The sequence below is a fragment of the Dendronephthya gigantea genome, unplaced genomic scaffold (genome assembly GCF_004324835.1).
Source record: "Dendronephthya gigantea isolate DGI-Jeju-01 unplaced genomic scaffold, DenGig_1.0 000024F, whole genome shotgun sequence".
Lineage (NCBI taxonomy): Eukaryota > Metazoa > Cnidaria > Anthozoa > Malacalcyonacea > Nephtheidae > Dendronephthya > Dendronephthya gigantea.
In genome coordinates this window covers 935,168-955,711 of record NW_021163034.1, presented here as the reverse complement: position 1 = coordinate 955,711, position 20,544 = coordinate 935,168, and the positions used below count along the sequence as shown (strand labels likewise).

The window sequence follows — 20,544 nt, the reverse complement described above, 5'->3', positions numbered from 1 at the left end:
TAAAATCAATCTGAAGTCATTTTTTTTGCGTAATGTTTTGTGTATATAGAACGGCGACGCAATTGCTGACGAATTGCTCGCATCAATTTGCAACAATTGCGTCAGTGATTGCGTGACCATTAGCCGGCGCCGTCCTATTTGCGTAAGCTCTCTATTATTACGTCAGACTTCGTAATTTTGACTCCGGAACTCCGACTCCGGAACTCCGACTCCGTGTTATCCATGTTCTGACTCTTCCACAGTCCCTAACAAAGCGATGAAAATTGATGACGCAAAGAATCATGGGAATACCCCGAGGCTATTTGTTGGGCGCGCCCCATCATCAACCGCGCAATAGGTAAGCGACTGGGGACGAGTCAGATTCATGTTACAATTTTTGAATTCCCATTTTCCAGTAAAATGTAAATTCCGTTATCCGATTTGTCGATGTTTACGATAATTTAGTAATTTGATACTTCAAATATCACGTGTGGTACTCGAAACTCGAGGAGCCGTTAAGTGTAAGCATACTAATTAAGACTTCCTGGTGATTTTAATAAATAAATTTAATTGATGTTTTGTTTGCTTCATAATTACTTGCTTGATTATTTCCATTCTTTTTAATATAGTACCAAGTACTCTGAAATGGTCGCATGGTGTTTTGAGAACAAGAAATGTAAATTAAGGTAAGGGGAGTCGTTAAGACAACATGATTCGAAATAAGACTGAAATCATCAAAAGTACAAAGTGTTAAATAAGAATAAACTCAAACAATGGTCAATGCTGATAAGACTCCAATTAAAATCATTGACGGATTTTAAGAATTCATAAGTGTGCATTATGTCATATTTCAGTGTTTTAGTATGAACTACATTAAAGTAGTTAAAAATTCCCCTTACTTCTGTAGGGGTAATTGTAGATAGAGTTGTAGATACACCTGAGTCCCTTGTGCAACTTACTTTGGAGCAGTATGCACTATATGCTGCTTGCCTCAATTTTTGCCTGATTTTTGGTGCATGCTATTCTAGGGCATGGATGCAGTATTGTAACTGCCGATATATAATGGCAGAAATTATAATGTTTGCTATTTATCAATTACTACCCAAATCTTGCATAATGCAACTTGGGCGTAATTGCTTTGCGATTCCTGGGGCTGGTTGTATAAAGCTCTTGTCCTGACCTTAACTACAGTTAAATGTTAAATAGTCTTTTATACAACCGACCCCTGGTGTTAATATCCGAGCTAAATTAGCACCACTTGGGTCATCATAAATCTCCAGCAAAAGAAATTGATTTATAATCAAAGTTTAATAATAATTTTTCTTAATATTGTACCTACAATTTTGCTTAACATTTTCAATTGGTGTTTAATTGCTGTATTAAAGTTTATATTTTTATCATTATTACTCTTCAAACATAAGTTATTGTTGTAATTGTTAATTATTAATCTACTTTTCAAAGTACCATACTTCAATCATAATTTCATGCATTAATTAGTCCATAATTGTTTTGTAATCATCATGCTGCTAGTTCTGAAAAGGCTTAATTCAATACTCTTGCATTATATATGTTGCACAATTGTTCAAGACATTTTACATTTAATGGCAAACTAAATGACTGACTACCCTAATCGAATATTTTCCACAATCGATTATGCTTAGCAGGTCAGATTAGGAGTGCAAATGTGAAGGGTCATCTTCGAAACACCATTGTCTTTTCATGCACGTCTCTTGGAGTTCAAAGTTTTTTGTTGGCAAGTTTGCTGCCTGTAAATAGTTCCCAAGGTCTTTCCATTTAAGATGGCTAATGAGAGTATGACACTTCGGTGATTATATATATCATCAATATATGATTGGATGTTGGCCGTTGCTTTTGATCGAGGTTCTTAGGAATTAGTTAATATGTCTTTTGGTATTGATCAGATGCTGTTGAATTCATATATTGTTCAGTATTGATCAAATTTTTTATGTGCATTTCCTTTGGTATTTGTCAGATAACAGTATTGTTTATTTAGATGTCTATAATTCTTGATTGATCACATGCTGATTGATCATTTCTTGTTTACGGTATTAACATACCTGACCATGTTATGTATGTAGTTGTACCAGGTCAGTGTTGAAATGTTTTTTTGCTTTATATCTGTAATTTATTGTGCGTAATTTTCATTCACTTTGCTATCAAGAATTGTCCAAGATTATAATGGTATCTTTCCTTATGCTCTTTTTTGTTGCAAAAGTGCAACCCGTTGTTTGTACAATGATCGCATATAGTTTGTACAACTGGATCGTTCCTCCATGTGTGGGCAAATGTACAAGATTTGGAAAATGTTTCTTTGGAAGATGACTTGTGTTTCAAACATTCAACCGATTTTGGAGCTCCTTGAACTTGGGCTCCATGATGTACTCTTCCAGTTTTCGGATCAATGTATTTGGGAGGGAAGTCTTTTTCACCTTCTTTGGTTTTTACAGTTCTTTTTCTGAAATTTGTATTTTTTTTCCACGCTTCTTCCATGCTGCTGGTGTTTTGTTGAGGGTCTCTTGACGACATAGCGGCACCAGTCATTAGGGATTTTTCAAACGTTTTGTGATTTTCACCCTTTTGTTGTAATGCTTGGCTTCCAGTAGCAGCAGTCCTGTGTATTTCCTTCCGACCATTGTTACCTGGATTTGGCGTTGCAATTTGTTTCCGGATGGCTGTTTTAGCTTTCGATGCTAAAACTGATTTCTTGTGCGAGTCTCCGAACTGCCATGCATGGCTTGGGCCCTTCGAGCTTCCGTTTTTTTGAGGTAACCCCCTGGCATCATCATTTTTGAACTTCTCTCGAATTTCATTGTAGGTATCCTTGTCGATAGGGTCGTACGCGTAGGGCCCAGTGATTGTGAATCCAAGACAAAACCACAGTTCATCTCGACTTTCATGCGGATATCTGTCATTATCGAATGGGATTTCAATTCCTCTGTAATCTAACACGCCCCTTTTCTGAAGATTCTTTTTCCCGCTTAAACGTTCGAGTTTTTCGTAGACGATTTTGCTACGCCAAAATTCTGTTTCAAGCTTTACATATCTGCTACGAGAAATCGCTATTTTCGGTTCATCCGCGTCTTGGCTGACGACGTGATGTGGAGGGATGATCGATTTCAAACCGATGCCTTTTCCCAGAAGGTATTCAGCCCCAGATCGACGATATCCAGGATTTGATCCCTGGAATCGTTTTCGACATACCGCAACTGAACTTTTAACGACTGCTACATCTGTCTTGAGCGAACCGTTTGGCACTGGAAAGTGAAGCATGTAGCTAAACATGTGAGCCCATTCTGAATCTGGGTACTTTTTGCACCACTCTTTAACTAGTTGGGATAAACTATCGAAGGTGTTATATTGTTGCAAGGCTGCTTTAGCACATGTTAGCATTGCATTGTGGCTGCTTGTTTCATTCGGAATGGCGTTGCTCAATAATTGATATATATTTTCAATTATGTCCGGAGTAAGTCTCATCCACGAACTGAAAGGCGATTCGTGGTTCTTGTACAAAAGGTCGTTAACAATTTCTTCATTCAATACGACTCCCTGGTCGAAATTTGTTCTATCCAGATTTGTCACTTCATAAAACCTTGTGCGTAGCTTCATTGCCCTAATTTTCGCATTTTCTAATTTCTTTCTTTCATGTGCTTTATAAGAAAGCTTACGACGGATCTGTATTTCTCCGAGGAAGTCGTTTAGAAGCTGAACGGCAGTGTTTAATAGGGAAATAAAGTAATCATTGTTTTCCTCAGTTATTACTGTTCCCAGTTCATCCGGATTTTTTTTAAAGGTGACATATCGTTTGAAGCTTTCATCTTGCCCGTTCGGATGCTGAGCAAAAAATGGCAGCTTTTTGAACATCATTACAAGAACAACAATTGTTTGGATTTTTCCAATAATACCATAAAGATAACTGTCACGGTTCTTATCCTTTAATGCATTTTCATACAGATCAATACCTTTCTTTGTAGTATTTATCGCTTCTTCGATGACCAGTTTTAGCTCATTTATGTCGTGACCATTATTGTGATACAGGTATTTAAGCTTCAGCCTATAGAATGTCGCTTTGGTTACGAGGTGATGGATATAAGATTGTTGCAGTTTGGTTGCTTCATCTATTACTCTGTGGGCAATATCGAATCCAATTTCTGGCGAAACAATGGAGCTATTATCTCGATTGATAATTACATTCACTCTTTCGACGAGAGGAAAAATTTCTTTAGGAATACAGTTCATTCCTATTTCGTATGCAAACATCCTGGCAATTTGTTGTAACGTATGTGCTTTATGATGAATGGTTGTGACTTCTTCACTTAATGTGATTAAAAGGTCGAGTGCATTTTTCACATGTTGGTCTTCTTGGTTTGGTAAGATATCTAAAATTAATTGCGAATATTTTGTTCTTACTTCCGGTATTTCAAGGAATTCGTCTTCAATTCCCTCATTTTCAATATCGGACGGATTTTCAGCTATCATATCACGTTGTAGTAAAACAGAAACAGTGTCGTCGATTAAAAATTTCCACACATATGCTCTTCCTAGGCCTGTATTCATTTCTTCCACCATTTTTTTCGCAGTTTTGAAAAGATCAATTTCTTCTCTTACAACTTCCCCGACAAGAGAGTGGGCTGGTCTCCATCCATGATATCCCACTGACTCATTGCGTTCGTCAAGGAGTATACCCCCAAATTTGTCATGAATTTTGTCAATCTTTCTCTCTTCATTAGTCTTTAGACCTCCCCGGTAGTACAGGATTTCTTCGACGCAAGGTTGTGGGTAGATAGCTCGCCTTTTGCTGTAATAGTATAGCAAACAGCAGAACTGAAGAATCATCTCGTAGGCATCGTTTAACTGGTCATTTAGACTTCGGGATAGTACCTGTAAAATGTGTTTCGAGAGGCGAGGTTTAATTTCAGCATATTTGCGACCAAAAAGTTCCAGTCCAAGCCATACAAATCTTCTCTCACGATCCAGCACTTTAACTGCCTCTTTTGCTCGCTCGCTTTCCAAGGTACTGAGAACTCCTCGAACTCTGTCTATTTCGGTGTTATCTAACTTTCCAAGAGTGAAATCGTTAGCCTGATTTCCCGTCGACTTATCGAGTGGTGTGGTAGTCAACAGTACGCATTTGGTTTTATTCTTTGATAACAGGTCGCTTAGGTGATGCACTTGCTTCTCTGGAAAATTATCGACCAGTATTAAAACTGGAGGTATGTGCGCAGGGTTTGTGTCCAGTGTTTCGTACAAAAATTTTTGCAATTGGCTGATCTGGTATTCTGTTTTCTCGCTGATCTTTTTTACAACTGCGCATCTGTACTCCTCTTTCTTCTTCCATAGTATCTGCCTGCCAAGTGTCGTTGCACCTGAACCAGATTCATAATTCAGGGTGACCGTTTCTGTATATTGCTCCACTGTTTCCATGTCTGACGAAAAATTTTGTAATTCTTGTAGATGCTCGTCAATGCAGCGTATCAGCTTCGTTTCCAACGTTCGTTCAATGGCGTCCTTGTGAAAGAGATTCATTTGACTGATGGCATTCCCCATATAGAAGCTTTCCTTGGCTTTCTTTATGTCCTCTAATTCACTACTTAGATCTGGATGCGGGATATAAACCTCAAGGTCCGTCAACGATTTGATTCTCTTGCTAAGTACAGGACGCAGTCTTCTAGCTAAGTAAGGTAGTTCTGTTGTTGCATCTGGATCGTCCAACCCAATTGGTCCAAGTAGTCCTTTTATGATATCTTTCAACAAATTAAATTGTATACCAAAGATAGAACAAGGAGGTTTCACGTTCTTACTTATATCATGTTTTAAGGATTTGACCATTTGAGTTCCCAGTTCTTTTCTTTCAGTTATTATACTAATATGCTTGTTAGCATCACTTCCAATAATACTAAATGAGGAATCGACGATATCAGCCATTTCTTGCAAATTGTCATTACTCAATACGAGAAATACACAGTGGACTCGGCCAGTAGGGGTTTCACTATAGGCCGACAACGCTTTGTACAGAGAATTTTTAGAGAACATGGTCCAGCTGCTTTCATGCATCTCCTTTGTCCGAACTATCCACGTGGTGTCAACTTTCAAGATTGATTCATTGACCTTCGGATCTTTAAAATCGTCCAGATACTTCATGCTTGGCCTTAAACAATCATTTGTTTCATTAAGAATATAATACAGGCCATCCTTTTCTGTTTGTAAATCGAAAAGGTCAAACACTGCAATCCAAGGGATTTTCTTAAGAAACGAGATTGTATTTGATCCTCTGTATTCTGGAGTAACCCTGTTGGCTATCAGAATATAGCTATTTTCTTTGTAATTAAGTTCTCTCAAACTCTTTCTGACATTAACGCTGAGCGTTTGAATGTTCAAATCTTCTAAAGAAATTCAATATAAAATGAGTTGTTGTGTGAATTATTGTTACTATATTGGCTGTTTTCACTATATCTTATATATTCATTAAGGCGTAAATTTTTTTTACTTTCAATATCTTACCTCTTGTATTGAGTGCTTCCTTCTGTTGTTTGGCTTTCGTATTTTCTATAAAGTTTACATATTTTCAAAATTGAGTGAACATAAACGTGGCGATGGATTTAAAAATACAAACATTTGATTTGCTTTTCGGCCATAAAATGGCAAATTATAGGAATTATTCTTAAAGTTTTTTTAAAGTATTTTCCAAGTTCAAGTTTACTATACCTTGCCATTCTCTGTACTTCTGCGAAAGTGGTTCTTTCACTTGCTTTACCGTATCAATTGCTTTAACAGACTCTGATGATCCACAAGTCCTAATTGCAGGATCTTCCCACTTGTCTTTCTCCACCTTGTACAAATCGTGCAGTCCACTTTTCTCACTATTTCGTCCTTCTGAGAGTTAAGATAAATTAAATTTTGAACGACGTTCTAATGAGCCGCATGCGTTTGAAAAACTACATGCTAAGCTGATGGGCTCTTGATTTTTATAAGTCGCGCGAATTAAAGGCTGCATGATCGAGGACGAGAATGACGCGATTTGATAATAATAAGGTATTATTAATTTTTTTCTCAATGAACATAGTAATGAATACACGAACTAGTAATTGTGATGTTTATGAGTGCATAACAAACTTTATTTCCACAATTTATCTGATCAACTATCGTATATGGCATATATATAGAGGCATGCATGGGGATAGCGAGTTCGGACTGGTGAATGCATGTGAATGTGACTTTTTCCTTAAAAAGATCATCACAAACAACACATGAAATTTAGATATTCTGAACAGCTGAAATCAGCGAAGAAAAATGTATGCACCTCTTTTTTCAGTCCATTTCTGAAAGTAGTATACAAAATCTTTACAGAACATCCATTCTCGCTTCACTTCAATCTCAATAACATAGCGTGCTGTTCGTTTTCCTGATTCCCATACCGGAACAAAATGTATATTAATACAATTCATGTCACCACCTGTCGTCATCTTACCATTATCACTCTTGATGTGATCGCCCAATGTTCTTTGGTATGCTTGGGTTATTTCGTCCCTAAAGCCTTTGACTTCCAAACCAATGATCTCGCCGCGTTTATAATTGGTTGTTTTATCATATGAATCTCCAATTCCAAAGTATATTATTCCCCGCTCACCACCATTTAGAATGCCACAGATGAACTTTTTTGCTCTTTCCATAATTTTCCATGGTAGTTTTAGTGCAGTTTCTCCTGTCAATGCCTTGTATTCGAATGTTTTGTCTTCCGTGTTTGGAAGTACATTTCCCTTGGTGTAGTGATAGTTTTCTCCAGGCTTGCTGAATGGTCTACGGTCATCTGTTGGCATAAACAACTCGTGATACAAAATGCCATTGGCGGATCAAGGGATTACTGCAGGTTTAATTTGCCATCGCATTAGGTCGTGTTTGAGTTAGGTTTATTAGGTCGTGTAGTATATTTTCCCTAGCCCTAAATCTGCTGTTGCAAAAGGTAAACATGATACAAACAAGGAATAATAAAATCAGGAAATCTGTCATATAAACATTGTACTGACATACCAATCTTTCCTTCAAATTGGCTAGGAGAACTTTTTTCATTCTCAGACAATGTTTTTCTATCTTTGGATTCTGAGGTACTGGCTACACCTGCGTTGATAGCTGGTTCTTTGCTTTGATCACTTGAAACATTTCGATCTATTCCATATGGGCAGCAGTGAAATAATTGATTTATTAAACTATATCAAGATTTTAAGAACTGCATGTGGAGTTGTTTGGTAAGCCTATAATAAATACTAAAGCAAAGCTCAAGAAATGACTTTCATCCAAGACATTTATTCGTGGCGTTTCGTTGTTCAAATATATGGCGAGTTTAAAAAAAATCAAAGTTCGACAGAAATACTCGCATCTCTGCAGTGTGCATTCACTGGGTAAAAATTATGGGATAACATCTACAGCAATACAAAATACCACAAATATATATGCATATATAAATATATAATAGCTGTTTTCACGTTAGAATACGGACAAATCGTCTGGACTAATAAATCGTCCTGCAATTTGTTCGTCTAATATGAATTCTAGACAGACAGAAACACGCCTTTGTGTCTGGGACAAGTCTAAATAAAACAATATGGCTGCCGTACGAAAATATCTCTGGGAAATACCCAGTGAACTGTAATAAAACCTGGAACGCTAACTCCTACAGAATAATTGTATTTTGCATAGTTCTAGACATTCCTATAGACAATTATTTTCTACGCCTGTCTCAAACGTTAAAAAACTCAGAAAAACCACCCTCAAATTTGGCGGCCAGGTTTTATTACAGTTCACTGGAAATACCTATTGGTTTGCCTCCTCCGCAGGTATCTCTAATGCATTAAATTGTGTAGTAAGGTAATAATGTATTAATTTAGTTTGTTCGTGTACTTTGTTCATGCAACATGTATGAATTGAAGACATTTTTGATCATGCAGTGACTTGTTTATCAAGACGATTGAATCGTGCCGAAAACTCGTCTTAACAGACGGAAAAGGGGTCGGACAAATTTAGACGTTTTGTTCGTGTGAAATGTTGTCCGACTCGCTTTCACATCATCAAACGATTTGTCCGTCTTCTAATGTGAAAACGGCTAATATACCTGATATTTTTCGGGAAAACCATTTTTTACTGAATTTTATTGCAGCACCACATGAAATTTCCACAGACTGTAATTGAGAGTTAAAATTAGAAACTTATGTATGTCCTATCATTAAAACTTTAAGTCATGCATATGGGGATATCAAAGGAACTAGATTTAATCACGAAATATCATACTGACATTCCATATGTATTTTTGTGCGCCTTATTTGTGCTCCTTATTTGTGCTCCTTCAGGTGAACTAGTCTACGAATACGCATATTTGCCCAATCATTATATTGTTCGGTTAAGAAACTTACCCTTAATTCATTGCGCATATCAGGCTCCGTGAGTAGATAGTCAAGAGCGTGATCCTGTTGATAACAAAAAAGTAACTAAACCGTATTCAATCTGTCCAGTCGTAATAGATGTTGGAAGGCTCTGAAACTAAGAATTTGATTTCTTATCACAGAACAAAGACTTTAACTTCACATCTAATTTGCGTTTACCGTAAGTTCATTTTCTTTGAAAATGTGCAGCAAGTCAGTTCTTCCAATTTCCTTCAATATAGAAATGATTTGTAGAAATTCTTTTTCTTCTTCAGGTAAACTCATCCCTTTTTCGGTGTTAAATTTCACTACGCCCAATAAGCCTTTAGGTAAACGTTAAATTCTGTATCTATACATCACTTTGATACTCTGCATGGAAATAAGAAATATCACAGAAAATTAGGAGATGCGTGAAATTGAACCATGTGAATTTGCATATGTATGCTATTTGTTGCATTTATACATTACAATACGAAATACTTACATTTCAAGAAGGAATCGCTACTAGCCCGGGAAAGGACAAGATCAAGGCTCTATTTGATTTTACAATCGTACCTATTGTCACCTCTAACTTGTAACAAGCATTGTTCACTATATAGTATTCCTGAAGACTGGAGAAACGGCCGGGCATTAAGATATCCTAAACGTCTCGCTGCTTGAAAACTTCACATTTCAAAGAAAAATGTCGTATAAAATTATGTTAATAATGATATTTATCATATGATATGCAGTGTTTTATTGGCAAATCCGCCGTGAGCAGCGATAGTAACACATTTTGCGATTATCGTTTTTGATCCACCAATCAGGAAGCAGGTATATGTGCAGCCTGCGAGTAAAAAATTTTTTAATAAAAAACAGATTTAATATCATTGTAGCACTGGAAATAAATTCCATATTCCCGCGCATCCATGCATTATTCTCTATACTAGGATACCTGCAAGGTAGGGGTAGCTTCGACATTATAAGCCAATAAAACTACATGTATGCTACAATTCACAGCAATACCACATGTAGTGAAGTTAAACGAATTTACGGACGATGCGCACAGAACTGCGCCCAACCACCTAAAAATGCTTTTTTTTCTGCCTACTGCACAAATTAGAATGCTGCTACGCTCGCTCGCTCGCTCCGCAGCAATAGTTTTTAATATCAATATATGATATGAAAATGTGTGCTTTGCGATGCATGTTGGTAACGATTTCTATTTTAGTAGAATGCATTGGACATACTCGACTGTAAATATGGGCGAAAACACCATGCATAAAGCCTGGTTGAATCTGGTTTTCATTTAGTCCTAATTGTCATGAATATTGCATACCTGAGCTAGTTTGATTAAGGATTAATGCACTCCGTGAGTGCATTATCGAGTTTTACATGCATGAGTTCACGAACAAGGAACGAGAAGTTCAATAAATCCAATAACGGTACTGCCGTGGCGTTGTTGCTATATAACATTCACTCACGTGGTACAAATCATTGACCAATCAGAACGTAAGTTTACAAAAAATGAATATTAATACAGAATATAAAAGACAAATATACACTTTAAGTTTGGCCACAGTTAATATTCTGTATATATTCTGCTGATAAACTTTGTCTTTTAACTCCACTATCCTAAAGTTAAGTGTGCGGCAATTTCGCGAAATTACAAACGTTCTACATCAAACTCGTAATATGTTCGGCAGTAATGTAAGAAAGCAAAAGACTATTTCTGAATTATTTGGAAAAGCAGCAAATTCAGCTTTGCCGTATGTGTTTCACGTTCGATCGCCGTATAAAATTTATTTGGGAGCTTTAGCAGTGACTACGAGTACGACCACGAGTACGAGATTCGTCATTCTCGCGCGTTGTTTGCTTACGCCATCAGCCAAAACTCGTAGTCGATAAATTTGATAAATTTCGTACTCGAAAGCCCAACGACTACGAGTTTTGGCTGATGGCGTATAAGCAAACAACGCGCGAGAATGACGAATCTCGTACTCGTAGTCACTTCTAAAGCTCCCTATTAGGAAGCTTTAGATTTGACTACGGCTCCCGCTACCGCTACGAAATTCATCACATTGACGTGATATTCGTGATACTTTGTAATGACGCCATAGACTCGTAGCCGTCGCTTATATGACTACGGCATTTTAAGAAAACTTCGTAGTCCTCACTACGTTATTTAAAAAGCAATATAAGACTAAGTTGACATTTTTTCGTTTTTTCCAGAAAATAATTTGAGAGAACTGTTTTTCATAACCGTGGCCTTTGATTATGTGTATTTTTGAAATAGTAGACGTAAAATTTCCGAAATATTTGACAGGATAAACATGCATTTTTTATTGTGTTTGCCGTGGTTTATCATGCCAGCACGAGGTGGCGTATGCATACAACGTTTGTTTCGCGCCACACTGACGAATTTCGTAGCCGTAGCGGGAGCCGTAGTCAAATCTAAGCTCTCTATTGTTTGAACGGCTGCGGGTGTATGCAGTTCAAAGTTTATTAGGAGTTTGGCGTTTGCTGTAATAGGATTCCTAACGAATTTCTGGCGGTTTAATACAACATATTTATGCCAATTGTTACATACATGAACTCAAAGTGAAAACAAAATATACTTGCCTTTACCTTTGCTAATGTTCCATGATATTGGCTATAGTTTTGTTGAAACAACCCTACCGAACTTTTGAGAATCAATATTAGCCGTACTCCCACGTTTTTCGACGTGTCCGATCAGAGCAGGGAAGATCGTTTGTATGCAAGAATTTAAGTGTGTTTATTTGCAGATGCCTGCACGTTACCATGGCTTAGCTCGAATGTTTAATCACCTTGAGCATCTGCAGGTGCATGTGACCAAGTTACGAATGGCAATAAATCACCACATAATTTACCGGAATTGAAAAATTCTTTGATTCTGCGATTGCCAATTGAGTGTGAAATGGCAAGTTTGTTCGCCACAGTTTAAGTATGTAGAATGAGATGCGGTTCGTAGTTTTCCAGTCTGAAAACAGTGTTAGTGACGTCATCTAATAATGTTACTAGGTGACGCTCATCAAGTTGTCTACATAGATATAATCCAGGCCTCCACGCGGAAATTTCGTAGGTAAAATGGCGGTAATTATGATTTTCCCATTGATTGATTTTCCTTTGAAATGTCCGCGCCAAAGGCCTGGATCATATCTACAAGAAAGGCTTCATGTTCCGCCATCTTGGCTTCACTCATGAATGAGGGAAAGTCAGAGAGCTAGCGCTCTAGTCTTTCAGTCATTGAGTTCACTGAGTTGTCTACTCAAATGTCTAATTCGTGAGTAACGAGTATAAATAGATTACATTAGAAATAGCGGCTATTTTATTTTGTTTTTGTTAAATGATTAAGTCAATCGAGATGGAGAATATATAGCTACGAGAAGAGGGAGAACATTCATGAGTGGTAAATGTTTTATGACAGTTATTTTTTATAACTCATTTCCAATGAGATGAATAAGTACAATTACAACGATTTTTCCAAAGCACAATTAACGATTTTTCCAAAATAAACAAAATGGCGGAAAGTTATTTGCATACAAACTAAACAGCTCAGGAAGAACTAAAAAAGGCCAGAAGTGAACGAAATTACTGTCAAAAGTACAAAATAATGGATAAAAATCTGTCAGGACTGTATTTTACAAGAAAATATGCATGCTTTGTCCTAAAAAATGATGTCCTAAAAGAACTCGACGAAGCGCTTTAAAAATTTTAATTGTGCTTGTATTGCTAGTATTATATGTGAGATTACATAAACGTCAGTGGACAATAGGGTAAGATAAATCGCGAGATGGAATAGACTACCCAATTGAGGTTTCATTTGGCTAGAATAACTGTCTTTTCATTAATGTTTGAAACGTCAATGTTCTCGAAAAATTTATCACGTATTCTTTCCAATAATTAATTTCTATGGTGTGAACTCTAGTGCCTAGTGCCACTATACATCATCAGTTTCGGAAAAAAATTCGTGTCGTGGAAAGGGGCCTTTTATATCGGATGAAATCTCGTAGGAATGACAAGTATTTCAAAACTGCGACCAAAAAGCTTTCGAAATATCCGGGATTAAGTAGCCATTCTTCAAATATATCAAACACTCTTTGAAAATGCAATGTTTATAATATACGTCATAACTTCGTGACAAGCTCCTTGTGTAAACTGGGATTGGAATAGGCATGTTGATGAGCCGTTTCCGAATCGGATTCTGAAATGAGATTATGCATATCTTCTGTCTTGGGCTTCATTTTTCCTTTCGATATCACAGGATTACCCGTCGTTATTTGCACCTCTTCCGTATTCTGTTGAATGTTTGCGTTTGGGTCACGAGGGGTCCGCGAGAGACTCAACCGTTTCTGTTCCACTGCTTCGGGCGAATTGACGATCGAAAATGGCGTAGGGATCCACGAAAGTCGTACACCGCTGGCGTTTATTTGCGACGCATTGTTCATCGCGATTTGCCAACGCGTCTGCTCTTTGACATTTTCGTATGTAAACAAATGAGTTCCTTTCTTCGTTTTGAGTCTAAGTGAGTATTTACTGAGCTTGGAATAATCTCGCCGAAATCGCTCGGCAATTTCCCCTGTAGACTGTCCCTTATCGCATGTGCTTCCAGGCTGGATTTCAATCCGACCTACGACGCTGATTTTCTCGCTGCTCTCGTAGAAGGTCAATTGGCGGCCGTACAACACGCACCAGTAAGGAGTCCATTTGTAATTTCTCTCGCGTTTCAACACTTGTCCCTCGTACTGCCCGGCTGTAAGGTCAGAATAATCCGAGATTTCCTCGCTTTCCATCGGGAGTTCAATATCTTTATCGCATAGAATTTGAAAGAGATTTATTTATAGCCTTTAGCGAGTGCCACAGCGTTGAAGCCGTCAAACACGAGCGTGGACGGCGCTGATTTAGAGCTTATACGATACCAACTTGTGTTGTCAGGAGAAAAACGTCGTTGGTTGTGTAATATGATACTTTTAATCGCACGGTAGGAACTGTAGGAAGTCGGCCAGCACAACCACCCTGATGGACACGCTATCAGATGTGTTTATCGTGTCTAGTCCTTGTGAGATATTGAATTTCACTGTGAGAACCTTTTGCCAGATGTATATTGTTTGGATAAGTTCGCGCGTTTGAAGAGTTGAATCGTAATATCGCAAAACCGATCACTTTCACCGCATCCAGAGTCGTTTGAATTTGTTTTTCGGTACGAGTTTCAATATTCACGGCTTCTCTTGATCTATGATCTATCCACAAAAATTGTGAAGTTGAATGAAGCTTTGTTTAAAAGCCCCAAACAAATTTGAATAGAGGACGCGATGTCTCGCCAAATGATTGACTCTTGAATCCGATATCTCAAGTGCAAATGTCCTGGCAAAGATCAGTCTTTTTCAAAACTGAATAACAGTAGAGTGTTTGAATCGATTTTTCTAAGCAAAAGAACAGCAAGTTTCTCTTAAAATTATAACTTCCCTTTTCATTCAAAGCTCTACGAACGAGTAACAACTCTGTAAGTCTTTGCAAGCTTTTATCTGCATTCCCACGACGCTTGTTAAGGACGATGACAGCATTCGTATGCTCTTTTGCTTCGGTCCTACACGCTTGGCAGATCAGGTTTCCTATCAAAGCTTGTTTATTTGATCACAAGAGCCTGCCTTTCACGGTGTGGACAGATGAATTGACTTCAGAAAAGTGAAACAACGTTTAAGGAAGACAACAATAGTCACTACGCATTCTGCTGTCGTGTCGCCTAAGGTTTTCTGTTTTGAATTATTCATTCTTGTTGACCCACAATGTGCAGTGGAAAAACCACAAGATGCCATCAAGATTTGCCTTGTCGTAGTTGTCGATCGACATGCATTAGAATATTCATAATAAAACACCACATAATATTCAACATTTTTTACATGCTTTATTTTAATTCCTCTTGTACAAATCTGAAAAGTTTTTTTTAATCCTAATCGTTTTTTTATTTACGGCCTGTTGCGAGCATTAGAACAGCTTTAGATGGATTGGATATATATAAAGGTTTCCGTGTATGTGATTCGATAACTTTTAGTTAAATCGCAATCTATAACACGCTCTTGATAAATTATTTAAATATTTTTAAACGATTAGGGGACATTGAAATCTAAACTGATTGGGCATTCTGTACAGAAAACCTTTTAAGCTGATTTCCACTTAGGAAATGTTTTCGCAGGATCAGATGGAAAGGATGAAAAGGTTTCTCTGAAAGTGCGAAAGAACAATTAACTTAGTTCAGCATACACAGACCTGACAGACAGAAAGAAATACAATTTCCTTTCCGCGATGCTGTCATGATCTGTCATGATGAAATTGCATTGATATTGACAGTAAGGACTTTTTTTAGTGGTCTATTTTTGTTTTCTGGCAAAATTCGCTTAATTTAACCTGTATATATGCGTAGTTGAAATATTTCGGGTCATACAAGCCGTGTGATTTTGAAAACGGCTGTTACTTCATCTAAAGGCATCGTTAAAGATTTAATACTACATGCTTGTGGATGGTTTTCCCATTATAACTATGACGTGTTGCCATTGGTTTCTCCTGCGTTTGAACTCTTTATGAGATCCTTATGTGCACTCATATCGTAGTCCAAATATAGCTAATCAGTATTTACTGATATATACCGTTTATTTATTTACCGTTGTAAAAGCAATTATATTCTTTCTTGTTAGTTTTCAATTACTGGCTTAAAACTGGTATATATAAACAACAGCTGGTTAAACAAACAAGCCAGTTTAGTGGATCCTTTGAAAAGTACAGAAAACTGTTGATGTAAAACACTTATATAGCTATATTTATGATCCAATAAATGTAGTAACATAAGCATTTCCTGAAATCAAATTACAGCAAATATAGGATTTTGATGTCGACAAACAGGATAATGTATACGTGTTCCAACATGTGATGGCAATCATGATTGCTTACCTTTGGAAGAATATATCCGTATATGCTCTTATTTCCTAATAGTCTATTTGAAATTCGATTCATATGATATCCAAGTCAAATTTTCATGAAAAACCTCCATGATATTGTACACTGACTATTTTGCATGGCCACATTCTAATTAAGCTTATATTTTCAGTAAGCTAATGACTTTTTTCCAGGAATAATTTTTTTTTACCATTTTATTTTTCCGATTAACGATGCGTCTGTCCTCGTAAGGATTAGAATATTGAGTGATAAAGACATATTTACGATTTCAATTTATCGGTTATTTATTGCTTTGTATCCCTATCATAAGTATTTAATACATTTATTTTATATTCTACCTACATGTATTTATAATATTTAACATGTTAATCCAGTTAATTAATATCCTAGTATATATTATACTTTTATACATTATTTTATATTAATACTTTCTCTGTGAAGGAATCTCTATATAGGCATGTTCAGACTTCAGATATATCAGATATATGAATGCGTGCACCCTTATTATTCTCCTACATACATTGATCTGAATCTACCATCAAATATATAGGCTGGTTCACAATTTCAAAGTTCATGAGGTCGCAAGTGAAAAATTTGCAAAAGCTTTAATAAAAGTTTTAGGTATTTGTTGCGGGAATTCTGGTGAAATATACCCGTGTTGAACACTGTCTTAGTTCCCACGAATAATTCCTGCAAATCTGTCATGAAAACTTTACCATTTGAATTAATATTCTAACTGTAATCACAGAAACTTTGACAGTCATAAACCAGACCTGGGGGCCCCACTTGCAATTTTTCATTTCGAATTTCTTTTCATAAATGCGAAAGAGGGAATGATTAGAAATACTCTGATATTTATCAGTGCCTTTATCTCACCGTTTGTAACTTATTCACTCGTTCACATCTATTCAAAGAAAAAATTGGCGTCTAAAATCGTAGTAAAACAAGCAATAGGCAATATATCAGTGGCAGATTTACACCAATGCCCTAGCCTCTGTTTTGTTACCCTCCCCACCGTTGCTGTTTCGCTTGCCAGATCTCCTCGACAGATCCATATTACCAGTGCGTTGGCTTGAGCCAGTCGGAGACTCGTCGCCGGATCCTCGGCGTAGTCGATACCATGACGAGATTCGCACGAAGACAAACCGAAAGCCAGTTCGGAACTCGAACGACATAAAACTGAAGAGGAATGGGTTCACTGTGGTGCTCAGAATTGTCGCTAACACGGCGTAGTTTTTCACTGTTGGAAGAATCTATAAGAGAACATTTTTATTTCAGCAATGTTGTTGCAAAGTTGTCTTTGCCTGATTAATTGAGTAGCTTTTTCAGAGGTTCAGTGTTGGACATTTGGGCTTCCAGTAGAATTTCGAGTTTCAACTCAAATATTGCTTGTTGGAAAACGATGTGGCGAATAAAGGGACTTTCACGCGCGTATGAAACGCACGCCGGTAAGTGGAAAGTAGCCCTTAATTCGCAGGAAATGATCGCTGTAAAAAACCGTACCTTTGGATTTTTCCAAGGTGTGTCTCGAGCGTGTTCCACGAACTCAATGATATTCCAAGGCGACCAGCACACGAAGAACGCGACCACGATAACGATAACGAGAAGGGACATTCGTTTGCGTGCTTTGAACTGCTTGCGTTGCGTGTCGTTCTTGTCCGCGAGGAATACGAGCGGCTGTTTGCGTAAGGTCATCGAGATGAGAGCGTACATGAAGGCCATCAGAGCCAACGGGATGAAATACAGTATTACGTACACGAACGTGTAGTACGCGCGGGACTCGAGTTTGCCTGGCCATTCTTGAAAGCAGATACTGTATTCCGGACTTAACTCCTTGTACGTCATCACGGAAAGGAATGGTGACGAGAATACGAAACTTAGTACCCAGGTTCCTAAGATCAACGCCAAGGTGCGCTTCGGTTTGCCGCGAAACGATAACGGATAGCGCGTTGCTAGGAAACGCTCGACCGTAATCAGAATCAGGTTCATGATGGAAAACGCGTAGAACGAACGAAAGACGAAATAATATACGCGACAAAATACAGCGCCGTATTTCCAGTTGTAGCGATCTAGTATCATGGACATGTGGAAAGGCGCTAAGATGGCGAACAGCAAGTCGGAAAAGGCGAGGTTGGCGAGCAGGTAGTAGATGGTCGATCGCATGTTCGGGTTTAAAAATATCGTGAATATGACGAGGATATTTCCAATGATTCCAAGGGCGTCGAACAAGGCGAAAAGAACTTTGTACAAGCCAATGGTGCCGGAGAAGTGATCAAAGTCTTTTCCCTGATGCGATCTTGTAAAATTAGTGTGACTGAGTAGGAGCGATACATTTGTAAAGTTAGACATCGTAAATCTCAGTTGAGATCTTTAGGTCAATGGTGCAAGGGTTTTTCTCAAATCAGGTGGATTGTCGGTAGATAAGAGATATCTTATCGTGTCTTCTGCACTGAAACTTTCTTCCGACTTTCAACAGAAAGGATTGCTTCAAATTCTAGGCAGTGTTCAGAGGAACAGAAAAATCTGCCGTGTTGCAACAGAAGCAAGTGCTGTTCCCTTCGAAGAGAAAAAGTTCTTAGTATAGATTCGAGATTGTCGAAAGGTAAAGTTTTCAGAATATGAAGCAATGAAACATACCTCCTTACCTCCTTTAGAAAGCGAAATATTTTACAGGAGCCACTGCGAGTTTTTTTCTTGGCTAGAACACTCCAATAATGCGCGAGGAATGTCGTACTATAAGGACGTCTTAAAATAGTTCGCACAATATACTCTCCAGTGATGTCAATAGCTCAATCTGGTTATCGTCCTAAATCGGTCAAAAAAAAAAACAGTGTCACCGTTCGCTGTTTTCAATGATCCTCTCGTGGAGTACCACGTCTCCTGAGACGTCAGAACTGACTCGGGAATTTCTTTAAATGAAGAAAAGACATAGAGATGCTTTAGTTGAAGACGTGACCCTTTACACTGATTCTACAAGTTTCTTTTCATAGCTATAGCGATCAGTGACATGAGAATAACTGAGGTTAATGCAGAGACGTAATTTAATAAACTCATTGCGGATAATATTGAAATAAGACGGGTATACATTCTGCTCATAGCATTTCTTCACGACGAATCAGAAATGCAAGCATCGATGATCAAACAAAGTGTTGGATAATTTTTGCAACTACCCCTGATTGGCCTTTGCATGGCATACAGCTTACTCTATAGAACGCAGACGTTTTGGAAATCGTAATTGGACTGATATTTACTCCGCTAGCTACATTTTACTCTGCTGACATTTACAACCAAGCAAGCTCCTATAGTGCTACATCGGCTTGGCGGGAACTTAGCAAACATCTGCTCAGTAAAGTCAACATGACGAAGGAAGGCGAAAACGAGATGCACAAATATGTTGCGTGAAATTGTTACAGTTTAATTCATAAGCTATTTTGAATAGTGCATCGTAACTTCCGTATTCTGATAAGAGATATGATTGCCAATAGTTAAACCGAAATTCGAATTCTTGGGTGTGGAAATCCGGATTGCTGCAAAAGGTGCATACGTTTGATAAGCATATTGGTCTATATATATTTGAACTGAACTTTATGAGTAAGTTTATAGTATGGACTTACTGTATTTGGAATGTACAAATGACCTGTACGCGCAATGCAACCAAATCTCTGTCAAGTTTCGTGTCGTCTTCCGAATTTCCAAGCAACTTTGGTGTCCAATGTTCAGCTCTGAACTTCTGACGCAGTAAAACTTAGGAATTTTTCGTTAAAACGTTCGAATCGGAGTCAACTGTGGCGCATATGGAGTTCACCAGGAAAATGCCAAAACGGCGCTACGAAGCGCAGTTATAAAAGATGATACGGTATTAAATAATTCAGAGGAACATTGATTCTGATTGGTTTACAATAAGTAGTTTACAAGGTGAATTTCGTAATAGGAATATGCACAGCTGACATACGAACATTTTATTGCGCTATTCTTCAGCTCGTTTTTCTCACATTGTTCGTAAATCGTATTAGATTTCCTAATCAGCCATCGTGTTTGTTCTAATTTGTCTACCTGTTTTTCCACTGGCCGTAATTTGCCAAGGATAACATTGTTATTAATATTGAATATAACATTGCCAAGTAGTTCTCGAGTATTTGGCCGGAAGCACGCATTTGTGATTTGAGTGGCCAAAATTTGATTG

At 37.7% G+C, this 20,544-nt stretch overlaps 2 protein-coding genes across 4 annotated transcripts; both read right to left on the bottom strand.

The window, feature by feature from the left end:
• Nucleotides 1–1,347: 1,347 nt before the first annotated feature.
• On the bottom strand, nt 1,348–14,203 carry LOC114522781 (sterile alpha motif domain-containing protein 9-like). Its single transcript, XM_028543530.1, has 7 exons — nt 13,681–14,203; nt 9,104–9,196; nt 8,026–8,160; nt 7,298–7,804; nt 6,703–6,870; nt 6,499–6,543; nt 1,348–6,380 (listed from the first exon to the last, which is right to left on the bottom strand). The coding sequence occupies exons 1-7, from the start codon at nt 14,201–14,203 to the stop codon at nt 2,146–2,148; spliced, it is 5,706 nt and encodes a 1,901-aa protein (XP_028399331.1). The 3' UTR covers nt 1,348–2,145.
• Nucleotides 14,204–16,643: 2,440 nt separating this feature from the next.
• LOC114522839 (neuromedin-K receptor-like) lies at nt 16,644–20,205 on the bottom strand. 3 transcript variants are annotated; one of them, XM_028543597.1, is made up of 4 exons: nt 19,976–20,205; nt 19,007–19,270; nt 17,865–18,917; nt 16,644–17,614 (listed from the first exon to the last, which is right to left on the bottom strand). In XM_028543597.1, the coding sequence occupies exons 3-4, from the start codon at nt 18,708–18,710 to the stop codon at nt 17,336–17,338; spliced, it is 1,125 nt and encodes a 374-aa protein (XP_028399398.1). In that variant the 5' UTR covers nt 18,711–18,917; nt 19,007–19,270; nt 19,976–20,205; the 3' UTR covers nt 16,644–17,335. The 3 variants fall into 3 exon arrangements, with proteins under 3 accessions (XP_028399398.1, XP_028399397.1, XP_028399396.1); XM_028543596.1 differs by having other exon boundaries at nt 18,999–19,167; XM_028543595.1 differs by having other exon boundaries at nt 19,007–19,167.
• Nucleotides 20,206–20,544: the final 339 nt, after the last annotated feature.